Here is an 18419-nt window from a genome sequence, read left to right as displayed (position 1 = left end):
ACAGTGCACGCACGCACGCACGCACGTAACGATGATGATGATGTATTTTTTATCAAGGAGAATAGCTCCTGTTTGTTCGTAGATGCTGCTTCTTTTGTTTGTCAAATATTGTTTTTTAGTTCTTGAAAGCCTCTCGGCCTTTGTAAACTGTGGTCTGAAGTCACAGCACAGGAAAATGGATTCCGTCTGTAGAGTTTTAATGTGTAGAGGTGCCGTTCTGCAGCACTGACCCTGCGTCCGTGCTCTTACCACGCAGACACAGACAGCCATTCGGACGACTCCAGCAAGGGGAAAACGGGCGGCTTCCTCCCCTGCAAAGGCGTGGGCGGGGCTGCCGTCGCCACGGTGCGCCCCCTGGTCCCCGTCCCGCTGAAGGAGGTGCGCTCCAGGCTGGAGAGCTCCCTGAGCGCCCCCAAGGTCCCCCAGCTGGCCTTCCTGCACCCGGTGCCGTACCCGGCCCAGAACGGGACGGCGGGGCCGGAGGGGGCGGACGGCAAGGCGGCGGGAGGCTCGGCGGCGGGCGGGGACGCGGAGAAGCCGGCGCCGGACCCCAGCCCGCTGCTGCCCGCCTTCGGCGCCCCGCTGCTGGGCCCCCAGCAGCCCCTCGTCCAGCGCTTCAGGACCGCCGCGCCGCCGCCCGGCTCGGAGAGCTGCGTCACCGCCGCGCTGCAGCCCCCCGTGGGCGCCATCAGCTTCCCCCCGCCCGGCCCCGCCTACCCGTCCCCGCTGCAGCCCGCCTATCCCCCCGCCGAGCCTGTCATCGGCTCCGGCCTGCCCCTGTCCCTGCCCCTCGCCGAAACTCACCCCAAGGCCCCGGGGCTGCCCCTCCCCTCCGGGCTGCGCCCCTCCTACAGCCTGTCGGTCCCCACCACCGTCATTCCCTCTGTGGGGGCCCTGGGTGGGCCGGCTGCCAGTCAAGTGCAGGCCATGGTTCCGCCAGTGGTGCCCACCCACACCCCGGGCCCCGCCCCTAGCCCGAGCCCCGCCCTCACCCACAGCACGGCGCAGAGTGACAGCACCTCCTACATCAACAGCACCAGCTGCGGCAGCGCCGGGGGGGCCTCCCAGCAGCCGCAGCAGCAGCAGCAGCCAACCCCATCGCAGCAGATGGGCTGCGGGACCTGCGGTTGCCGCGGCAGCTGCGGGAGCGGCCACGCCCCCAATTACTTCTTCCCGCCCCACATGACTCGCCAGGTGATCAGCGTCCCGCCCATCTTCCACCTAACGTCGCTGTGCAGCAGCAGCTACCTCAATCAGGCGCACCAGAGCAACGGCGCCACCCAGCTGCCCTTCTTCTCGCACGGCCCCTCCCCCTATGCCAGCGCGCCGCCGCCGCCGCTGCTGCACTCGCACTCGGACCACGTGCTGGGCACCCAGGCGGGCTACGGGCTGCCGCAGATGGCGGCCTTCAACCGCTTCTACCAGCCCATGTACCCGTCGGTCAGCATGATGCCCGGCAGCAGCAGCAGCAGCATGGCCCTGGGCATGAAGAAGAACAGCAACATGTCCTGCTACAACTGTGGGGTCAGTGGGCACTTCGCCCTGGACTGCAAACAGCCATCCTTTGACGCAGCACAGAAAGGTAATACAGCCGCGGCCCGGGGGCGGGGGTGGAGAGGACCCCCACTGCCCCAGCAGCTACCCCAAAAGTGAAATCTGACCGTCAGTCACTTAGAGAAAGACGACCGGCTGGGGAAGCAAACGGACACTTTTGTACCTCTTCCCTTGCAGGATTTGGTTTAAAAAAAAATAAAAAAAGACAAGACACCTGGTTGTAAGCTTTCAGGAACCTGCTCTGGACTGTCCCATCTGTATGGCAGGGTTTCAGAGAAAAAAAAAAAATGACCTGAACAAAATGTCTCCCAGCCAAGTTGAAATGGAAAAGCTCTCTGAGCAGGGGCAAGCTGGGAATTGTAGTGTTGTTTTATTTCTTTTCTTTTCCTTGTCTCCTCCTGTGACGCGTGCAGTGATGCCCTCCTCTGTGTGTCTTTCAGGTGGCTTTCGGCTGAAGTTCGTTCCCCAACACTCTTCTGAAGCACTTGACAATGCTGACTGAAGGGACAGAAGACCACTGCAGCGTTCTCTCGCTCTGCAAATCGATAACGTTTCCGGAGACCTTTGCATTTTCAGAGGGCTTTTTTTGCGCTTCCTTGTTTCGCTGTTATTTCGTTATTATTTGTTTCACCTTTTCAAACGTGCTTGAGGGTCTGGCAGACCTGAATAATTGTGCCTGACGCTTCCCGAGTCGGTAGGTAAGGGAGAATCTGTCTCGTCTCCACTGAGATGTTTTGCAGTGGCCTCTGGTATTTTGCACTGAACACTGGCGAGAGACACCGCCTCATGTTTACTAACTTATTTCTTAAAATGTCAAAGAAAAAGGAACAAAAACACCATGTCTCTTAAGAGTATGGAAGCTAGGTAATTATTTTATCCTAGATATAAAGGGGATTCAAATGGGATTTATTATAGACTCTCCGATGCCTTTTTGACACTATAGCATATTTATGCTTCCTTATTTTGGTTTCTATTTTTGTGTCATACAGCAAAGGAAAATAAATGCAAACAAAATGCATTTAAAATGTTTAATGCTGGGATTGTTTTGTTTTCTGACGCAGTGCTTTGAATGTACAATGTATTATTTTGATTTCATAAATTTATGGAATTTGGCAGTATCTTTCTATTTTGAAAAAGGTTCATTCAAAAGCATTTGCCACTTGATATAATGTGAAATGCGTGAAGACAAAGTTATTAATCATTGTGTTGTGTCATTAAGCTAAACGCTGCTGTGTTTTATTTTTATTTTACGCAACATGCACTATAGCAGGCAGGAGTTCTGAAGTCCTTAAGTGCACTGAGGCAGAATTCACAGAGCTGGATGTTATTGCCACATTGACATTCTGTTCGACTGCTGTTTAATCAGTATTCTTTGGGAAACAATGCACTGCAGGTTTTGGCCACCAGGTGCCAATTTGAGCCACTGCTTACCTCGCAGTCAGTGGAGTTGACACCCTGTGCGACATGCCAAGGGATTAGCAGAAGGCATTCAGTAGCTCCTTGAGGTAGATCTCAGTCTATAAGCATTTTGACCTGCCTGTACTAGCCATGATGCTAGAAACCTTCATGGAGAAAATTTTTTTTTTCTTTGTTTTATGCAGCAGTGCTATTTGACTGCATTATGTGTGTTTTTTGTACATATGTACATGTGCAAACACGTGGAAACACACGCAGACAGTGCATGACAAACAGCCAAATTAGAACAGAAATCTGAACGTGAATAAGGTGTTTGTTTATTGTTCTTTCGGAGATGGCAGGGTTTGCGATCTTTCCAAGCCCTTTCCTCGGTCCTGTGCTTGCTGGATAAATGGTTTTGATTTGAGTTGCTTTAAGTTTAAATGTTGAAGGGTGGTTTTAATCTATTTCTAAGAGCTTTCAACTGCTGAGGTAGTACGAATCATTTCTGCTTGTATTGAAAAAAAGTGGGGAGATCTTTGTATTGGTGTATATCAAAAACTGGGATAACATGGAATTTATTTTGGTAAATATAAAACATGATTTAAAAAATTATTTAAAAACAACAAAAAAAAAAACTATAAAACAAGGGGAAACACTTCTGTGGACCACAAACATTAAAACGTTGAGTAAATTGAGTAGGTGGAAAACGATGTGGTCCTTAATGCCTGTTGTACATATGAACCTGCCAGTTGTATTTGTTGAACTTTTAAGGTTTAAAAAACTGTACTGTATATACGGGAGGTATATTCTTACCTTCCATTGTATGTTTACTGTATTCTTTGATATCTAAATGTTATCTACTGGAAAGGTCAAATATATTTCTAGAAAGAATTTGGATTTTATGCAAATTGTTGATTTGTTTTTCTGGAATTAACAGCAATAAATACAAAACAACAACGACTTCACCATCTCTTCACCATCTACAATATTACACCAGGGTTTTCTTCGGTGGCATGCTGTCAGAGAGAGCCACCGTGCGGTGAGACGAGGAAAAGCCCAGTTTGTCTTCTAAAATCTGAATAATTGTCTCTGGAATGAGGCAGAGGTTTTAAGAGCACCCCAAGGGCGGACGCCTTCCATAAGGTCCACCCCCCCCCCCCCCCCAAAGGCCCAGGAGACTGCTTTTCTAACTGGTCTGCTGAAGTAAATGGGCAGCACCTGAGCTGATTGCCATCCATCAGCTTTGGTTGAGCATGCCTGTACTGCTGTACCAGTGTTCAAGATAAAGCCGGGCACCCACCGCACGCGTATCGGCCGCGAGCGCACTACGCGCGTATTACGCGCGTAACTGAAGCGTAGTTGAAGTACTGTTATTACAACGGCAGCGGGCGACGTCGTCTCCACCAGATGCGAACGCGTCGCGTACCGGCTGCGAAGCTCGCGCGACACAAGCGACCTGAAGCGTAGTTTTTCGCTTCTGTTCTATTTTTTCGGCTTGTCGCGCGTCACGTTGGCCTGTTTATACACAGAAATATGCTCTAAAATGCTAGGTATACATGCTCTGATTTATATTGCATTCTTATATTACTGGGGGTGTGTCCCTAGTTACCTCCCAGATATTTTTTAAGCAGCTAAAAAAAAATACAAGCCTTTTCGTTTTGAAAAATAAATAAATAACTGGAACCTGGGGGAAAGGCAAACTTAGTTTCGCTGTCTTATTTTGCGGAGGGGGTGGGGTAAATTTGAAAATACACCACAGAAAGACGTAGGCTATTGAGTGACGTAGAAGGGAATGCACCGAGCAGCGATTTGTTAGCTCGAGTATTGGAAGATAGTTTTTAACCAACCATTGCTCAGCCTATTTGACTTATCCGATGTCTTCGTTCGCCGTGCTTTCAAAAAGGGCTTGTTAATAAAAATCAGATAACCACAGAGCTTTAAAAAAATCAGATTATTTAGTGGTCTTGCCGATGAAAATGCACCTATTTTATAAATGAAGTTGTAAGCAAGCCTTTATTGCACTTGTACTTCAAAGCTTCCGGTGTTCATGGCGTTGTGGTGTTCATATCCCTTCAAGATTAAAACTGTTACTGACTTTTTCATGATTAGCTGATTTTACTAAATCTGATCATATAAATGTTTTGACGTGAATGACAAGACAACACAGGAATTCCCAATGGTTGATTACGGATTATTTATTATTATTATGATCATTACATATTCTTCGTGAAATTGGCACGCTTGTTGACCAAGCAAATAAATTAATACAGTTTGAGATTGATTGTTATGCAGGCTACGTTGCGATTTAAGTTTATGGTAATTCTTGAAAGCGTTTGCTTTCTCGCGTATTTACGAGGTAACGAAATATTACCAAATTAACAGAATGAAAAAGGTCTCTCACCAAGTATTCACTTAACCCATAATCAAAAGTCCTGAACAAACGTGAAATACACGATGTAAGCCCACTGCAGACTGCGAGAGCTACTGGGAATATATAGCTTTTACGCAAGCCTTTGCGCGACACAAACGGAACCAGTGGAGACACCCTACGCGTCGCGTCGTGCTGCTTCGCCCTGCTGTTTACGCGACGCTTACGCGACGCGTGCGGTGGGTGCCCGGCGTAAGTTTCATTTTGAAATTTGTATTGCCCCCATTTACATTTTACAAGTATTTTGTCCGCTTTTGGACCCGTTTTGCCAGGCGAAAGGTTTTGCAAATAGGTGTGCTGTAAGCCTGGAATTGCTGGGCAGCCAGTCTGACCATCGTCCAATATAATATATTGCAGGCATCTGAAATGCTTGCATCTTTATGTAACATATTTGGTGTTCATATTTTAGAAAATTTAGTGTGCCTGGAACACCACATAAAGATAACAAGAACATTACATTGCACGGATGTTATTTATAATGGAAACCACACAAACCTACACTACAGTGGCCCTATGTGTAAAAAAACTGAAGAAATTATTGAAAATCATGAATAGTGTTTACTAACCCAGTCTGAAAGGCTGGGTATCATCAATAGGGGTTATATTATTTGGCAAAGGAGTGGAAAATCTCTCAATCTGTTGGACAAATTGACAGTAAACAAAAAGAAAACAACTGGTTCACACTTTAAAGAGTACCTCCAGGTTCAATTGTTGAATCCCACCTCCTCACATAGGCTGAAATTGCTTGACAACTTTGTACCAAAATTTAGCATAACGCTAACTTCTGGGATGTGCTTTGAGAGGCAATACAATGAATCACAATCTGGGAGAGAACAGCCTTTTTACAGGTTGATGAAGTTACACATAACTAATAACAAAAGGAGGGACAATACATTCATATTCCTCATTTTAAAAATATGAAATTGAAGGTCTGATTATGAACTAAAATTTATGTTTTTCATTTGTCCATTCATTATTGTTATCTGATGCAGAGGACAATATTTCTATACTGAACAATGTCTTTATTTCCTCTATGATGAATCTGTGCACCCCTGGCTTAGTTCAACAATACTTGGAGTGGGCTCAGTGAAGTGAAACCTGGGATCAAACTAGTAATTCTGCTACATTTGGTATGTTCCTGAAAAAGACAATTTAACACTCCAAAACTGTCGAAAAGTTATACCTATTCCTTAGTTGTATTATACAAACTTATTAAATCAGTTCCCTATTTAATATATTGAACCTTCTTTTTTCATTAATGGTTTTTGTACCTGCTTCAGAAAACTAAACATTACACTGAATTCTGCTTCAGTTTAACTTATTTGCCTATCAGCATCACCATCTAATTGTGAAATTGCAAACTAGTGTTAGTGACTAGAAAGGTGTAGATCCATTTATTTTTATCATTGTATAAATTAACATTTATTTTTAGAATACATTTTCACATTGAATTAAATTGAATTATTCCTTCTTAAAGTACAAAAGCAAAATGCCAAAGTAAATGAAATGCACATAAATTCAAATGAATGAATTCAAATAAAATAGTTAAACTTTTCTATCTATTGCCTTTATGATGTAATAGTCATCCAATACAGAATTTTTATGGATCTGAAGAGCTTGCCTTCATTGTTCAACTTGTTGTAGCACACAAAACAAATTTATTTAACTCTAAATATTATGCCCTGTCAAAATTTGAAGGCTGTCCAGTGAAGACATTAAAAGAAGCAGTGCGCAACAAGTTGAAGATGTGTTTTTTTTTCTCCGTAGCACATTACAAGGATATCTTAAACCAACAATAACTAACGCCTTACAAAAACGTAAAAAAAAGAGGTGGGGGTGTAAGGGCCACTATTTGAGCCATGGAGGCCTGTGGGTGAGTGGATGAACAAATTGTGGAGTTGCTCACTGTGTGTGTGTGTGTGTGTGTGTGTGTGAAAGATAGAGAGATGTAGAGAGAACGTTTATAACAGTGTTCATTACAGCAGTCTACCAGTGGCAATTTTCTGTGTGTGTGAACATTTACAACACTTCATTGCAACTGCCTACCAGTGATAACGTCTATGAGAGAACAAGAAAACATTTGCAGCACTGTTCATTACAGCAGTCTACTACTAGTAACCCTATTAATGTGTCTGTGTGTGCATGTGTGTGTGTGAATGAGTGTCTGTTCATGCATGGGTGTGTGTATATATATATGTGTGTGTATGTATGTACATATGAGTGTGAGTTTGCCTGCACGTGTTTGATTAAAAATGCAGTGCACTAACCAAATATTGCCTTTAGCTGTTCTTCACTGAGATCCGGCTTCTTCTGTTCTCCTTGGCACTCCCCTTACGCCCTGTTAGCTAGTGTGTGGCCAACTCTCGCTGGTTGAACACAATGCTAATCAAGGCACACACAAGCCTGGAAGGCTGGGTGTGCTAACATCTCATTGCCATTTTTTTATGACAAGCACACCATGTTCAGTTGTCACCTATAACAAACAAAGCCACCAATTAATGGAGAAGATAAATATAAAATAAAACAAACTGATTTGTGTGCACTTCTGAATTTTATTTTCTGTTGTACTAATACATAGGGAGCAGTACTATGAACTGTGGGCTCCGTTGCCCCATTGTACTCAAGTCGAAATTAATGTTAGTTCCCTGTATGCCCACAAGGCGCGTGGGAAATAGCCAATAACTAGCATAATGTAAGAAGTTCTTGTACTGTCCATTGGGAAGAACAATGTCCCGTCTCAGAATAGTGTTTGACGATGGAATAGTCTAAATTAATATTGCAAATGTAGGCTAAATTTGTAAGGGATAATCCATGATGAGGTCGTCAGCTATCGGAAAAAGACCGGCACGGAAGAAAAGGCTGCCTCCACAAAGTTCACTATTTCCCTATAGCTGACCAACTTGTTAGGGGTGACACGGTGGTGCAATGGGTAGCACTGTCGCCTCACAGTACTCCAGTTTCCTCCCACAACCCAAAGACATGCAGGTAAGGCTAATTGGAGACTCAAAATTTCCCACAGGTATGATGTGTGAGCAAATGGTGTGTGTGCCCTGCGATAGATTGGCAGCCTGTCCAGGTGTATTCCTGCCTTTCGCCCAATGCACGCTGGGATAGGCTCCAGCACCCCCTGCAACCCTGCTCAGGATAAGCGGGTATAGATAATGGATGGATGGATGGATGACCACCATGTTGTGGATTAATCCGCTTATTACGCGGGGAAGAAATCAATAATTCGACACAAAATATTGATTTAAAAATACATATTTTGCGTAATTCATTTAATGGTGTCACTTAGGAAGACACTCACTATCCCTTAAATGAAAATGAAGATAGTATGGTTGCAAAACTGAAGGTGACAGCCTGTCTTATCCTGAGGTACTTCTTTATTTTTGTGTGAAATTCATCCATTATGAAAGCAAGCCGTCTCATGCAGTCCTAACCCTTTCGAAGTCCCAACCCTTTTAAAAGCTCTTAATCTATGAAGCTCTGTCTACATTCTTAGTTACATTTCTTGAGTATTTTGTAATGTATTATGTTATTTGTTGTCCTCTAGGGAGACACCAACTATCCCTCAAATGATGATAATGAAGTTGAAGGCGATGGCCCAGCTAATCTTGAGGTTTTGGAATTGAGCCAAATACGAAAACCGTTCGTTATTTTCCCACTCTTATCATACACTGCACAGAACTCGTTAGGACAGCGACCATATACTTTATCATATCACCCTATCCTCTGCAGAACAAGCCAGTTTTGTGAATATGTTATATGAGTAGGAGGTACAGTTCGAAGCAACATAAAACTAGAAGCTTAACAGGATAAACTCGATAGACTGATTTGTGTGTATAGTTCTGTGTACATATTGTACTGAACGTCCCGTATGTGGGAGTGCCTGGCTGAGAAGTAGGTCACTAGGTTCACTATTTATGTGAAGCAGATCTTCTCTGATTGACTGTCTGGTGTTTGACAGTCAAGTAAGATAAGAAAATAGACATAAGAAGATACGATCAGAAAATAAAGTGAGTATTCAAACACTGGCGTCGACTTTATAAATATTTGGCAGACATTGCACAATAACGATTAATAACCAGCTAGCTAGAAAATAATCGATGACTAGAAAATCTAGGCGGGTAAGGAAGGTCTCATAACCTAAAGGTCTCAGGTTGGATTCCCGGGTAGGACACTGCCGTAGTACCCCGGAGCAAGGTACTTAACCTGCATTGCTTCAGTATCCAGCTGTATAAATGGATGCTATGTAAAGTATTATGTAAAAAGTTGTGCAAGTCGCTCTGGATAAGAGCGTCTGATAAATGCCTGCAATGACTGTTTTTATTGCGGTGTTACTACAGCATAAAGCAGTATTTTTGACACACTTGTTTTTTTGTTTTTTTTTTGTTTTTTTGCAGAATTACTGAAGTTACAATGCAGTTTCGCGACTTCAAGTGCATGAACTTTTGTACTGCATTTTAACTACATTGAACGTCAACTGAACTATAGCAGACATATAACTTTGCAGTAGCTGCAGTAGTTTTTCTTGAGGGGTCATCGTTGTCAGGGGGGTTAGAGGCTTTGATGTAGCGTATTGAGCCACACCCCTGATCTTTTTTTTTTTTTTTTAATCCGGATTTTCTTCTGAATTGGACGAGGTTGCGGTTCACAGATATTGTTTACCGAAGACAACGAAGCAAAGGTACTACACTGGTCCAGCAGCTAGTTGTGAGGGATTGTGGCTAAAAGTATTTTCCTTAGTAATATGTTTTAGATCGGAAGTAAAAATACAAATTAGAAGAAATGTCGCTACTGTAACTCACTCCTTAGCTAGAGTTTACTAGTCCTCGGATTTTGGAGAATGGAATTTGACTAAACCATGGACAGCCTCCAATAGACACTAGGCTACTGGTAATATATAGAATATATCATATGAGACGAGTTGAATATTGATTATTGTTTTGTTTTCTGTGGACTGAAAATGAAACTATTCTTCGTTTATTTTTTCACTGTTTATTCTGGGGGAATTCACTGGTTTTCATTTGAAGGAAAACAAGAGAAGTGATTGAACTTTATGGCAATGACAATTTATTTTAGTAATAGTATTTAATTCAGTTATTGGTATTACTTGGGACTGCAAAGTAGGCTTTTTCCATTTTTTTAAAGTGAGCTAAACTTCTTGAGTAAAAAAAAAAAAAAAAAGCTATGAAATGTACATTTTTGTTAAAAATTACATCTGTCAGTAATTACAGTGGTCGTGGCAGGTAAACTCCATTCATCACAGTATTTATTTATTTATTTAAATGTTTTTTACACACGCCCTGTCCCCCGCTCCAGCGCTCCTTGGAGCCAATCCTATGACACTACTGCATTTCTAACCGAAATACGGTCAGCATTCTAATTACTCTGCCTTAAATGCGTTTTTTTTTTTTTTTTTTTTTGAGCATTACAAAAAGGCTAAGTACACAATAAGGAGAGCACAGGCTTCACATGAACCCAAACTAACAATCCAACACCCCTCCATATAATGCATGGGTCCGCTTATGACAGGCACAATTTATTAGCGTTAATTAAGTGAAATGGATTACTTAAATGGACTCAAATCCTGAATAAAAATCAGACGGCTGAGAATGGACACATTGACAGTAGCCTCATCAAGCGTAATGAGACAATGAGTTATTTGGTTTGATTTATTTTGTTTTAATACATATGCTAAAGGTCTAGAATTGGGGCTAATATATGACTGTTGTAATAGGCATATTTATATTAAAATCAATCTATTTATAATCAACATAAGTTATTTGTTGTTTTTTTTTTTTTGGAAGTTTTCAGTATGCAAAATCATTTTTTTTTTTCAAAATCAAAGTTATCTAATCCTACAGGCATCGAATGCTATACCTAGTGTTAAAATAACTTTTATTTGTATAACTTTTAAAATTTGTATTTTATAATAAATGAATTACGCACTTATATGGCGCTTATATGAGGGATTACCTCATTATAGCTTTCCTGTCTGAACTGTGTCTGGAAATCCCAATTTTTGGTAAAGATATGGCATAAATATAAATGTTTAGAGTTAAGTTAAGAGCAAACGTATGTGTAAAGTGTGCGTGTGAAGCTATAGTTTTCCAGCGCCTTATATATTATCCTACTGCCGCAAAATGATATGTTGCTCCTATTGAATTATGTATTTTATTCTGAAATATGTGCCTCCCAGGAAACCAACAATGGAGTCACTGATTGCTGCAAACACCAACTTCTCCCTGGACCTGTTTAAGAAGATAAGTACGATTAAGAAAGCGGACAACATCTTCTACTCACCACTCAGCATCTCCTCTGCACTGGCCATGGTGTACATGGGCGCCCGGGGCAACACAGCTACACAGATGTCCAAGGTGAGTTCAGCCGGACACAGTGCCACTCTCAGATGTCCCAACACCCATGTGTAGATGACCTCTATACTTGGGGCATGCACAAGGATGGCTACTAAATATCCAGGAATCTTGCTCTTTATCTCACATGTTCAAGTTTTTTTTTCCCCCAAAGAATATGCTCCAGCCACATTGTTATAACATATCTGTGGAGCCTCCATGGACACAAGGCTTCATATGATGTATACAGGACAATAGCCACACTGTCATTTGATTTTCAAGAAAAAAGATGTCTCTGCTTATAATTCAGTGTCATTACAATGTTAAAAATGTTTATGATCTTGTAGGTGCTTGGCTTTAATAAAGAAAAGAAACCTGAAGTTAACCTTGGACTGCAACAGCAAGTACAAAAGCCTCAGCTTCAAAGAGATATGTTGGAGGTAATAAAAAAAAATTGGCAAGAATGGGACACCTATCAGTTGTCTTAACATGTCTGAAAGTGTTTGTCTGTATCCAGTCTTTCCACTCCCAGAGTGCTGATGGTAACATTCATGCTGGATTCAGGAAACTGATGTCTGAACTGAACAAAGAGGGCACCCAGTATGCACTGAGCCTGGCAAATCGCCTGTATGGGGATCAGTCTTTTGAGTTTGAGAAGGTAATGCTTTTTGTTCAATGACTAGCCAATACATGTAAATACTTGTAAGGGCAAGTATGCATTGATCACCGTCATGTGTGGGAACCAATATGCTGGGTAAAATTAAAGGATTCAACGATTCTTAAAAATTCAGAGGCAAATAAATTTGCAGTATTATTTGCATGGATATTAAAATCAACCATAATAATTCTATCAAAACTAAGAATAATAGAAAATATAAATTTAGAGAACTTGCGTAAAAAATTGTTATTGAGCTCTGGAAACTAAAAAAACAAACAGGGGCATTACCTACATATCCCCTGCATTCCAGTGATGTGGTACTTTCTTTTAAGTTCCTGGACTCTTACACTGCAGTGTACAATTGGAACAATCTACAAAAAGACCTTAAACTTGACATGCTGATTATAAACACATGATTCATGATATAGTGTACAAATGCTTTTAATCCCTGCTGTCAATTTCCCTGTTTAGCCAATATAATAACTGTGTAATGATATATGACTATATATAAATGTCATTTTGATTTCTTTTCATTAGTTTTCTGGTAAAACAGATACAAAGGAATACATTTTCCTCCCAAACATTCCTTGTCAGATTATTTCATCTTTTGGAAAGATTAATCATTTTTAAATGAAAGCCAGGCTTGAACACAGGAAACAGTTAAACATTCACTGTCATTGTGAATCTGTAGAAATACCTTATGGGCACCAAGGAGTTCTATCGGGCAGAACTGGAGACTGTTGACTTCAAATCAAATGCAGAGGATGCCAGAGTGAACATTAACAGCTGGGTGGAGAAGCAGACTCAAGGTAATTGCAGTTGCAGACCCATGTGCAGGTGCAGAAGGTAGTCTGTCCTGTGTGTTCCTCTGAATTAAAAAAAAGAGGAAGGCTGCTGGCTGTTATCAGTTTACATAGTTTTACCTCATGTTTGGTGTGTGGTAATGAATGTGTAGGCTTTGCAGAACAATCAGGCATTGTATGATCCAAGTCACGTCGGAAGTACACCAGACAGTGGAAAAATAACAGGAATCCAATAAAGGAAATAAGACTATACTACAAAAAGGGCAAACACAAGCAGGAACAGATAAGGCCATGGTGGGCAAAACAAACTCAATTTTAAGAACTAAAAAACACAGCAGAACACAGGCAGTGGAACACACAGACATGTACACAAAGGCAGAAGTACATATAGAACCAGACAGAAACAAGTCAGGAACAAATGGAACGTTTTGAACACACAAGTCGAAACAAAACAGGAACCGCACGGTCAAAGGTAGGTTGTAGGTTGGTAACAAAGTAACATTAAAATGATAATTTTAGCCAACTCATCTACCTGCATTTATTGCTGGCAAGCCAAGGAAGAGAGCAAACTGACTAGGCTATATATTACCTGACTATATTATTACTGCTATAATAGTTTCATCCTCAGTTAAACTGCAACAATTCCGCCTTGAAATTCAAAATCCCCATAATCCACAATTATCAACATTTCACATCTGCAATTGGTCAAAACCTCTCTGAAAAATGAAGCCCATAATTTGGCGGCATTGGCGATTGTGCAGATTTTCATATTTAATAAGGACTACTTTTCTACCAGTGCTGTAGATTGCCATTTTGACACTTTAATTCAAAGAGTCTGTAATCTCTTTTAAAAATAGTCATTTATTTTGGCAGCTGGGCCAGTGTAAATGTAGGCTAGCATTTGTTAAATTGCATGAAACTAAACAATAACGTTATTAAAGGTTACCTAAATTTTCACTTAACGTTTTTGCTTATGAACATTTATGTTGATTTTGTTTCTGTTTTGTTCATGTAAAAATGGTTTTCATCTTCATTTTCCTTTTCTTTTTCAAACCCTGATCTGCATTATTCAAAATATAATGCATTTTATCCGTAGCTGTATATCTTACAAGATGTACAGATGGGAGAAGTATATCTCCACTGAATTATGTTTTCTTGCAGAGAAAATCAAGAACTTGCTGTCGAAAGGGACTGTTAACGACATGACTAGACTGGTGTTGGTGAATGCTATCTATTTTAAGAGTGACTGGGACAGCAAATTCAAAGAGGCAGACACAAATGAAGTGCAGTTCAAACTGAATAAGGTAACAGCTCTTGTTTACTCCGTTTCCAGATTACTGTTTGATTACAAAATAATTAATGACTGAAAGAGGTACAAAGAACAAGCAGCTTCATTATCATTTACATATAATAGAAAGAAAAGTGGACCAAGAATGCTCCCTTGAGGCACTCAAAAGAATAAGGGCTTGGGTTCGAACAGTACTCCATTTACATCCACCATCTGTTTTCTGCCTTTAACATATGACCTCACCAAATTTAGAGCAGCCCCTTTAAAACCCAAAGCTTTCAATTTCATCAAGAGGATACTGTGATCAACTGCATCAAAAGCCTGTTGCAAGTCTAACAAGATCATTCCACAAAATCTGTCTGTATCTATTTTTTATATGATCTGTAAGATAAAGAAGACATGAATCTGTTGAGTGGGATTTCCTGAATCCTGACTGAAACTCAAAAAGCAAATTATGGGAGGATAAATAACTGTCAATCTGGTCATACACTATCTTCTTCATGATCTTAGATAAAATAAATAAAATCACACAGAGAATAGACAGTGTGTGAAATAGCTTGCCAGATCACGTGGTACCGGCAGAAACTCTGGGAATTTTCAAGACCATGCTTGGTACGGTACTAGATATCTAGTTTGTAGGTAAAGCGAGCACTGTGTACACTTTAGTTGTAGAAAAATGGCAAGCATGGTTTGGCTGAATGGCCTGTTCTCATCATAATATTATGTTATGTTATGCTACGTTACAATAGTAAGTTTCTAAGTGAAAGAAAGTTATTACAAGGTATACATTTAAACTGACATTTAAACATTTAAATGACGTATTTCCCTGCAGTGTACACACTTATGCATGACATCTTTCTGCAATGTCACATCATATATAATATATATATACAATATATCACTGTTTTGATATCGTACATCAGTTGAAAAGTATATCTGAAAGATCTGCACCATCTTGAATTTTTCAGAATGAAAGTAAGCCAGTGCAAATGATGCACCAGACATCTGCATTTGGCTTGGTGTTCATTCCAGAGGTCAATTGTCGGATTCTGGAGATGCCTTACCTTGGTAAAGAGCTGAGCATGCTCATTATTCTGCCCCAAAAGATTGAGGATAAATCTACAGGGCTTGAGAGGGTAAGACTGAATTTGGTGTATAACAACTTAATTTATAATGATACCTACAAGACAATCTAGGCAATACCCAGTGGTTTTAAACATAGTATAAGAATATGTGATAATATATGGGAAAGAGTTGCCTAGCCTCTCAGAGTCTTGCAATCACAATTGGACCAATGGCTTATTTTCTTCTACAGTTGGAAAGGGAGCTCACATACGAGAAGCTCATCGAGTGGACACAGCCTGACAAGATGGATTATAATCAGCTAATGGTGGCTTTGCCCAAGTTCAGGATGGAAGAGACCTATGACCTGAAAGAAATTCTGATAAGTATGGGCATGCAGGATGCCTTTGATGTATCCAGAAGCAACTTCTCTGGAATATCTTCTAGCAGTGAACTGGTGGTGTCCAAAGTGGTGCACAAGTCCTTTGTGGAGGTGGACGAGGAGGGCACAGAGGCCGCTGCTGCCACTGCTGTCGTCTTCGAGTTGACAAGTGCCAGGCCACCGCCAATTTCGTTCATCGCAGACCATCCCTTCCTGTTCTTCATCAGACACAACCCCACTCAGAGCATCCTCTTCTATGGCCGTTTCTGCTCCCCTTGAAGTCTGAAGCTTGACAGATTCCAGTTATAAACTGGAGTCAAAAAAATAAAGTCTGTACGTTAAATGGCTCTGTAATGCTGTTTGCCTTAAAAGAATGTAATCAACTAAAGCATGTTTCTTGCAGTACATTGTATTCATTTACAGTATTTTTATGCCATCCTCTTTAAAGTTTACTGCTGGCTTAATTACTAAGAGTATTTCATACCTAATCATTGTCTATTACTCACAAGCCACTAAATGGCATGGAATGACCAATATCACTTTTTCCGATTGTCTGTGTGTTAAATTGCTTCCAATGCTATTTCTTTTAAATGCAAAAAGAATGCAATTGACTAAATCATGTTTCATTTTTATCTGATTCTCAGAGTTTGGACAACACTGCTGCAGTGCGTTGTATTCTTATCATTTGTATTTCATTTTAATTTTAAATCTGGCTTAATACCAAAGATTATTTCATGCGTGTCCATTATATTTTACTCACTGAGCCACTCAAAATGACATGCAATAACCAATATCATGTCTCATTTGTGAAAATAAAAGTGGGTAAAAGTTTACTGTGTAGGTTGCTTCATTAACTTAGCTGCTCAATCATTGCATCAGAGTACTTTTCTTGCACAACTGCGACAAGCAGCCTTCTGCTGGCCAATCAACCCAAATTGATTACTTCAGCATGACAATCATTCAAAACTTTCTTTATCTGGCTAGAAATATGACTATTTATGTGCCATTTGATTCACAGAAATCCAGTATTTTAGCAGGATGAGCTATCATATAGTCACCTCAAGATTTTTCACTTTTATTTCACAATTTCATTTTGATGTTCTCAATAGACACTGATGCAGCGACGATCATGCTCCAATATCCACAGCCAATGTGGGGGAGCGTAGATTAGGATGCATTCTCCTCTGTAATTTTTGGATGCCAGCTGGTTCTTTTCACATTACATTACCTCTTCAAGCAGAGCTGAAGTAGAGTTTTATATCAAAATGACCATTAAACATTTACATAAGTTCAATAAGTCAACATCCATCCATCCATCCATTCATTATCTATACCCACTTATCCTGATCAGGGTCGCGGGTGTGCTGGAGACTATCCCATCGTACATTGGACAGAGGCAGGAATATACCCTGGACAGGACGTCAATCTATCACAGGGATTAGTCAACATGCATTTCATAAAATTATTTAGGTGACCAATAGAGAAGAATGAATATGCACAGTGCTCTCCAAATGTATGGCAATGATAGAATGAATGTGTTATTTTTGCTACAGTATGTACTTAAGGTACTTAGATTTGAGATCAAAAGATGAATGAGGCAAAAGTAACAGACAATTTGCTTTTATTTAGTGGTATTTACATGCGTCTATTTTACCATTTTATGAAAAACTACTTTTTAGTTGAGTCTCCCTATTTTCATCTGTGCAAAATTAAATTAGTGTAGGACTGACAGGTGTCAACTATTGCCCAGATGTTTGCATGGATAGTTCACAAGTAAAAGAGCAGTGAGTGTCTCATCTTGGTTTTAGCGTTGTTTTTAACAGTGGAAATTGCATTTGGAGGCATACATCATGAAGACCAGAGAACTGGATGAAAAACAACAAATCTGTCAGCTGAGAAAACAGAATCATTTATTCAGAAGGATAGTACAAAAAATGGAGCATCGTGTATTTTCGGCAGGACATGAGAGTCAATTAATTCACGCGTGAACACATTATTAACTGCACACCTATACCAGGGTTGGTTTGTACACCCCCAAAATAATTGTGCCAACCAACCACAGTTAGAACTCGGTTTTATGTTATGTCTTAAATAGAATGCATATTTTATTATTTATGTTTTATATTTATAATATTGGATATTCATGTTTTCTGATTCGTATTTTATGCTTTTTTCTATTGGTTGCTTCGTTATGCGCGTTCTCGGTATCATTTGCATGAAAGACCGATGATGAGTGATACAATCGGCCACAGTCCCGTCCATTTATATATTGTCAATGATATTCCTCTTTCACTTTAATGAGAGTGCAAATGTTTTGCCCTCCACATCACTGAACTCTATATACACCAGTGAATATACTCAACATGCGCAGTACAGCTTTACTGCCGGGATTTCCCAATCTTAGATTATCTAAAGGCGTGGTTCCTTTTTTTGTATTGCGCTAACTAGCTAGCTGGCTAACGTAAATTAAATGCAATGAACTGTATTTGT

General features: G+C 40.7%; 2 protein-coding genes across 6 annotated transcripts in view; both read left to right on the top strand.

Moving 5' to 3' along the window:
• LOC135253655 (zinc finger CCHC domain-containing protein 2-like) overlaps window positions 1-3913 on the top strand; it is a 38378-nt gene extending 34465 nt beyond the window's left edge. For 3 of the 5 annotated variants that reach the window (XM_064333229.1, XM_064333228.1, XM_064333230.1), the window contains one exon: window positions 257-3913. In XM_064333229.1, the coding sequence (XP_064189299.1) occupies window positions 257-1653 (1397 nt within the window). In that variant the 3' untranslated portion in view covers window positions 1654-3913. The remainder of the gene's footprint in view (window positions 1-256) is intronic. The other 2 variants (XM_064333231.1, XM_064333232.1) reach the window with 1 other exon arrangement.
• Window positions 3914-9246: 5333 nt separating this feature from the next.
• Window positions 9247-16400, top strand: LOC135253652 (leukocyte elastase inhibitor-like). The gene is made up of 8 exons (XM_064333226.1): window positions 9247-9396; window positions 11583-11760; window positions 12084-12176; window positions 12254-12394; window positions 13086-13203; window positions 14359-14501; window positions 15454-15621; window positions 15801-16400. Exons 2-8 carry the CDS (start codon window positions 11593-11595, stop codon window positions 16206-16208), a joined length of 1239 nt encoding a protein of 412 aa, XP_064189296.1. The 5' UTR covers window positions 9247-9396; window positions 11583-11592; the 3' UTR covers window positions 16209-16400.
• The last annotated feature ends 2019 nt before the right edge of the window (window positions 16401-18419 follow it).

The sequence above is a fragment of the Anguilla rostrata genome, chromosome 4, assembly GCF_018555375.3.
Source record: "Anguilla rostrata isolate EN2019 chromosome 4, ASM1855537v3, whole genome shotgun sequence".
In the NCBI taxonomy this organism is placed as follows: domain Eukaryota; kingdom Metazoa; phylum Chordata; class Actinopteri; order Anguilliformes; family Anguillidae; genus Anguilla; species Anguilla rostrata.
This window is presented reverse-complemented; position numbering and strand designations above follow the sequence as displayed.

What these genes read in the sequence shown, in the direction of transcription:
- LOC135253652 (XM_064333226.1), top strand. Translation starts at nt 11,593, where the DNA reads ATGGAGTCACTGATTGCTGCAAACACCAACTTCTCCCTGGACCTGTTT. An exon ending in AGTCTTTTGAGTTTGAGAAG is followed by an intron (nt 12,395 to 13,085) that starts GTAATGCTTTTT and finishes GTGAATCTGTAG; the next exon opens with AAATACCTTATGGGCACCAA. An exon ending in TGCAGTTCAAACTGAATAAG is followed by an intron (nt 14,502 to 15,453) that starts GTAACAGCTCTT and finishes TGAATTTTTCAG; the next exon opens with AATGAAAGTAAGCCAGTGCA.